General features: G+C 39.4%; 1 protein-coding gene across 1 annotated transcript in view; it reads left to right on the top strand.

The window, feature by feature from the left end:
* DCHS2 (dachsous cadherin-related 2) overlaps positions 1-6711 on the top strand; it is a 124349-nt gene that overhangs the window by 89602 nt on the left and 28036 nt on the right. Inside the window, exon 14 of the mRNA XM_019521054.1 lies at positions 2232-2342. Coding sequence (XP_019376599.1) covers positions 2232-2342 — 111 coding nt within the window. The remainder of the gene's footprint in view (positions 1-2231; positions 2343-6711) is intronic.

The following is a 6711-nucleotide window of genomic DNA, read 5'->3' as shown; positions in this document are numbered from 1 at the left end:
CTCTTACTTCAATCTTGACTTCTTCATATGTGCTTGGCTGGGTCAGAAGTTTCAAATAGTGCACGATGTTGTGTTCAACTGTATCTGAGAACAGCATATTGGACAGAGATGCTAAAGATTGTAAGCTCTTTGGGACAGGAGCTGTTTTTTGCTATATAATCCACACAGCACCTAGCTGAGCCTTGTTAGAGACTCCAGTGTTTCATCACATCTGTTAAAAAGACTAAAAGGCACCAATCCAAAATGAAAACAATCTCTACAGAAATTGTCTCATTTAATTGTTTAAATGCAAGCCATTTTACCACAGCATGGCCAAAAAGTATCAGAAATCAAAGAAATACTTTGCTATCTACCAAAAAAGGTATAAACAATTTTACTGATGTGAGAAAAAGACATCACAGCTGAGAATGTGTAGATCAGACCAAGGTTTTATTGAACCACTTATAATACTCTGAAAAACAGGATATCAAATGCCTTTATTTCTGGCAGATTTTTTTTCTCTTTTTCTTTTAAAAATCAGTCAGAGGATATTGTATGAACAAGAAATAGCGACTCATATTTCAGACACTGAATTTTTTTCTTTTCAGTGCTTCACTAAGGATGCTGTAGTTTGAGGGAATGACAGACATGCAGTCGTAACTGGGCTGCAAGCTAGGTCCCCTGCAGAGGCTCTCCAACCTTTGTTATTGTCCTCCTAGTTCTTCTCGTTCTCCCTAATGGGTGTGATGTATCAGAATTGTATGATCGCCCCACAGTGACACTAACAGTGGAGATTGCTGGCTGTTTTATTCAAGTAAGCTGCATATCAGTGAAAATGCAGTCAGTTGCCTGTGATCCAAGAAGGGCCCTACATGTAATAACCTGCAGCAGCACATTTCTTATTTCTGCCTGTATACTTATATAGATGCAGATCATATTTTGGGGGGATGGGAAGTGGGGGAGGCTGTTGGGGTTTTAATTTGTTTTTTGTAACTGGTTCTACAGGTATCCTAAGTAGTACAAAGAAACCCATTAGTCACAGATTATGTTTTCTTACTCAAGGTTTTTGTTTGTTTTAGGCTGCCATGCTTAAAAGCAAATGATGAGCCACAATACATCTTGTTTTAAAAAGTATTAAGCATGTGGGGGGTTTTTTGCACGACAGGTAAAGCAAACTCCAGTGATGCTCCATTTCCATTCCAAGTATAGGACATTTTATAGTAACTACATGCCTCCTGTAATAACATAAGTACCAACATATAATGCAGTCTGGAAGGGGCCAAGCTGTACAGTAACCTGGTTTCATTATAATTGGTTAAAATCAATTGCCATATATGTTAAATGGCTTCATAACTGATTTGAAAAGAAAAACCATTTGGAAACCTTAGTATATGGTTTTTAAACATTGTCACAGTTTCTGTTAAATAATGTATTCAGTTTACCTTTTTTCTGCTATTGCAAAGTTTTTTATTTCATGTCTCTTCTATGCTGTGTCAGATCAATGACATTTTCATTCAATTTAAGATTCATTTTAAGATTGATTTTCTTTTTAGAATTTATTTTACACAAAGCAACCCAAGTTGTTATTTTTAAGTAAACACAAATTTAAACAACCCTTCCAGTGACTCAGACTTAGTCTTCTTAAAGCTCACAAAAAGGGTCACTTCTCCAAGAGTAGGTCATGAAAAAATGAAGTTTAAAACAACCAAAGACAGATTAATCTGCAGAGATGTGTACCACGTCTTGAATAAAGCAAAGGATAAATTCCTGAAGGCAGTCTCAAAATAACTAGTTCCATAAATGCTTCCTCTTCAGTAAGAAGGCCTAGCTCTCAACCCAGTCCAGACATAACCTGGGGAAATTTTAAATGCCTCAATGGGGAAAAGATTACTCTAATGGTAAACAATTTTGTCCTTAGTTCAGCCAGTAAAGAAATTCTTGATGTTTACTGTGTGTTGCAAGGTCCGTCATTTTACATTGCCCCATGAAGTGAAGTGGTTGGGGCCTAAAGAGAATGATTATTTTGTGGAGCAATGGAAGTTTGTTAGGAAAAGTTTTACCAATTAGATGGAGTTTCACTAGAGTTTTTTTGCTAGTTTTGCTTATACTATTGTAAGTCATGGCAGTGGCACCATTAATATCATCAAATGTCTTTGTATTCACTGTTATTAAATAAAGTAAAAAAAAGAATAACACATTCACATAAGAGCTTCCACAGTTAAGTTAATGAAAAACTCTTACTGTTTTTGTAGGTACCTCACTTTTGACTGTAGAAGCTTATGATGATAATTCAACAGGAGAAAGCATAAAATACAGGCTCTTCAGCGATAATGAAAATGTTTTCTCCATAGACCCCATGACAGGTACATTTCTTTAAATCTGCTTTTCAAGCATTTGCTTGGGACTTCAGTTATTGGAACAACTGTTAAAAATATATATATTGTTTCTTTGCTGTGCTTATTTTATACAAATGTATTTTCATTGCTTAATACTAGTTGAAATCAAAAACTATGGGCAACAAAATATAACAAGGTGCTCCAAGCACAAGAATGAGTTATTTTATTCTAAAAATACATACAAATACAATTTTCTATAGCTAGTCTAAAGTAAAGGGTATGATATTATCCTGTTAAAATCATGAGCAACACCACTGATTTCAGGAGACTAGTGTAAAACCTCTGTGAAAGGACCATAAGACTTAAGTGTATCCCTTTTTTAAAACTCTTGTGCCTTGAGGAACTAGCAACTGCTAACCTTTGGGAATCAAGACCCTGTTATTTCATAGAGAAGTAAAAACTTAATAAAAAAGATGATATAGTTTAATATGAAGTAGGGGTGTCCACCCGGCTGAGACATTCTGTTAGATGCCCTGTTCTTTAAGAGACAGATATATCTCGAGGGAATATTCCCAGTAAGTTTGACCAATTGGTCCTCTGTACATTGCACCCTATCCAAGTTAGGTCTCATAGGGGTAGCCCATTAGAAATTAAATCTCTTTTGTTATGCTTAGGCACATCTACATGTGCATTAATACACTGTTGCTATTGCGCATTAAGTTTAGTACCTCTAATATAAGGTACTACACAAATGTGCAGTAGCCAGTGCTAATGTGTAGTAGCAATGGTGCACAGTCTTTTGTGCTGCTTAATGCTCAGGAGACTAATTCTACTGCACATTAGCATATTAGCACAGTTCTTGCCATGACATGCTAATTCACAGTAGAATTATTCTCATTTAGAAATGCCACTTCAGACCTCTTTTTCCTTTACTCCCAGATCTCATTAGAAAGGAATCTCAGTATCCACCATCACTGGACCAGATACCCATTTCAAACATACCAGAGGAAGACATATTGGATGAACACCTATTTGCATCTTATCCTTCTTTCTGGATGAGACATGTTTTCCAGAAATGTGCACATTTCTCACAGAATATTTCTCACAGAACAAGCACAAGGATAGTGAGGGCAGAGAGGGAGTGGTGGTTTTGAAAAATGTGCTCCTTTCTTGCAGCATATTTCTCAACAGAACAGGCACTGCCTTTCTGACTTCACTATCCTTGTGCTTAATTTGTTACATTGTAAAAGGAGAACTAGGGAATAAAACATCATAAACTGGCTTAACACTAAAAATCAAGGACTAAACATTGATATTGGTTTTATGGTACGTTGGGTGCATCTACATGAGATACTGACTGTGCAGTAGCTTAATTCTGCTGCACGGTAGTGTGCAGGGCAGAAATCATGCTAATATGCTCCTGTGCAGTAATATTAGGCTACTGCACAGTTAGCGTTGCTAAAACACTGTGTTGGCACTACTGTCCAGTAGTGCCAGTTACTGCACATTGATTTAGTAATTGGTTATACAAGTATTAAACATAATGCGCATTAACTATAGAGCATTAATTACCTTTTAGACATGCTCATTTATATTTTACCTGACTCCTGAATTCTTTCCACACATGAAAGGTGAGAATGACCCTTTTGATAGGCCTTGATCTCTTTCTTGTCTGCTACTTTTATGTCTATAACCCCTGGGAATTTCTCTCACGCCTTCCCACTACTGCTCTTTACTATGCTGTGCCTGGCTCCTGCTAATCAGATGTGAAAAAGAGTGCCTTGCATTCAAACGCTCGTTTAACTCAATCCCAACTTCACAGTTGGTCCAATGAAAGATATCATCCTAAGAAATCTTTGAACAAACAGAAAAACACCACATCAATTCTATTACAAGTTTCCCTCAATGTATATTTACATTATAAATGTTCTTTATGTGCAAATTCATTCTTATGCGATGAGCATGTTTAGACCCATAATTTGTTATATGCGAGGTAAATTCACTCTTATGCAATCAGCATAGATGCCCCCCCACCCAAGTAGGTAAGTCTGTTGGGGGGAGGGGAAAGGCCTGTGACCCCACTCACCCCAGCCCCAGCTGCAGCAACCCTGGGAGCAGCCAACACCAGCTGCCTGCACCAGGGCATGGCACAGCCCAGGAGCAGAGGTAAACGGGGACAGGCGGAGCACAGTGCAGCCCAGCAGCTGCAGGCCACTGGTCCCGGCCATTCTTGGGGCCACTGCAGCCAGGGCTGGAGTGAGTGCTGCTCTGTTCCCTCTGCTTTGCTGCCTTGTGCAGCCCTGGGAGCGGCACCCCACCCTCCACCCCTTCCCTTGTCCCTCCCTCACTGTCATGGGAACCTATCCTTATTTGTTACATTGTAAAGTGGGTTTGCTTTATGCAAATTTAATTTATGTGCTGTTCTCCAGGAAAGCATGTACAGCATAAATTGAAGGAAACCTGTATATCAGGACAGGGTCTCTCTCTGACTACCCTTTCTGAAGCCACGTCTCATTAAAGCTGTTTCATTTCCTGGGTTTGACAAACACCTTGGCAGATATCCTCAGTAGGAGCTTCTGTCAACACTCTGAACAGCCTTCAAAATATAAAATTGTGACCAACATGTTTTGCAAATGAGGATCATCCATGGTTATGGACCTAGCTAAATTGGGGTGAAACAAAAGGTTTTTCACATCCCACTTGTGGTGTGCAGAGCCACTTTTGGGGGTGTTTCATGGTAGCTCTGCCTCTCACTGCTGATTGGCTATCTGGCCTCAGAGGCATCACCCCTCACCACTGATTGGTAATTAGTAGAGAGGATGGCCCTTCATGCAGCCCCAACCCTCCCCACTTATTGGCAGAGGGGCTCTAGCAGAGGAGGAGGGACAAATGGGTGGCCGCCATCTTGGCTTATCCCCTTCATGCCACTTTGCCAGCTGGTGCTTTCCCCACTGGGGAGCCAGTATTTTATCTTTCGTAAGTTGTTTTTTTTTTCAGGTGATCCTGCAGGAAATTGTGGCAAACACAATTTTTGGAGTGATTACAGAAACCACCATTTTTCATGGTTTCCACAAAAGTCGCAAAAGCATGATTTAAGTAGATTCTTATCCATGGTGAATCCCTTTGTCACCTTTGTAACAGCAAATGCCAGATGTATAGCCGCAGGACAAGACAAAGCCTAAATTCCATTACAGATACATTCTGACTTCCATGGGCAGTGAAGTATCTATAAGCTTTCCCTTCGGTTCCTCTAATCTCCAGTGTACTAATGCAAATGAAGAAAGAACACTCATTAGTGATACAGTACCAGTTCATCTGAGACAGTATTGGCCTTGACCCATAGGACCTCTGCATACCACTACCATCCCCTTTAGCCCTCCCACTTCTTGACAGCCTGCTGTCACAGAATCAAAACCAACTCCTGTGTTTGGACCTCACCTTTCAAAAACAGCTGATCAGTGATTAAGTTCTTTGCTCTGAAAAGAGACCTTGCTGTAAAGAAGTCCAGAATTTCCCTATCAATAACAGGAAAAAGTCTGCTAGGAATATGTATCTTGAAAAATGAAATCAGTTTTCCATAGGGGCTGCAGGCATCCAGCTGCATTCACTTAAACAGGAATCCAGCTTATCTTTGGTATTTACTGCTGAAGAACTCTGGGCTCTTTGTTAACTCAATCCAAGTCTGTTTAGCTACAGTTTCAGTCATTCATCTTCTGGTACAAATCAAGTCAGTTATCTCACATCCTTAGATGGAGAAATCTTAACAGGCCATGTCAGGATGGAGTTTCAAGGTCCAGTTCTACCACAGGGTCTGAACATTGTACTTTCTCAACTCATAGGACCATTATTGTAGAGGTTGGTTTCTTGTTCTCTTCACCTAAAAAATGAAATAGCATCTTAGTGTTAACAACATTTCCTAGAAGAGTAGCAGAACTAAATATACTCACGATATTCCTACTATGCACAATATTCCTCAGGAACAAGGTCTCTTTGAGCATCCACCCAATATCCAGGCTTAAAATTCTGAATTTTAATCTTGGCCAGAAAACATATTTACTAGCCTTCTTCACCAATTTCCACTGCCACAAAAATCAGGAAAAGCTTCATTTATTAGATGTACATTAGATGTACATTATGTACAATATTCCTTTTATAATGAGAGAACAGAACAATACTTGCCCACGTTTTTAACTTCTTATACCAAAAGAATGAAAAGACCCAATAAATATCTAAATGAATTACATCTTTTGTAAGGATACCAACACGGTAAGTGGCAAATCTTCTGTGACGGGCTAGCTGGCAGTGACCTAGCTCAGGGGTTTTAAAGGGGTAAAAGATGATTGGAGGACTTGGGATTCCCTTTCCTCACCAATCAGGCCCCAGAGACTCACTCCCC

The sequence above is a fragment of the Gavialis gangeticus genome, unplaced genomic scaffold, assembly GCF_001723915.1.
Source record: "Gavialis gangeticus isolate Ggan-Ray unplaced genomic scaffold, GavGan_comp1, whole genome shotgun sequence".
NCBI classification, from domain to species: domain Eukaryota; kingdom Metazoa; phylum Chordata; order Crocodylia; family Gavialidae; genus Gavialis; species Gavialis gangeticus.
The sequence above is the reverse complement of the archived record's forward strand: the minus strand, read 5'-3'. Positions and strand labels throughout refer to the sequence as shown.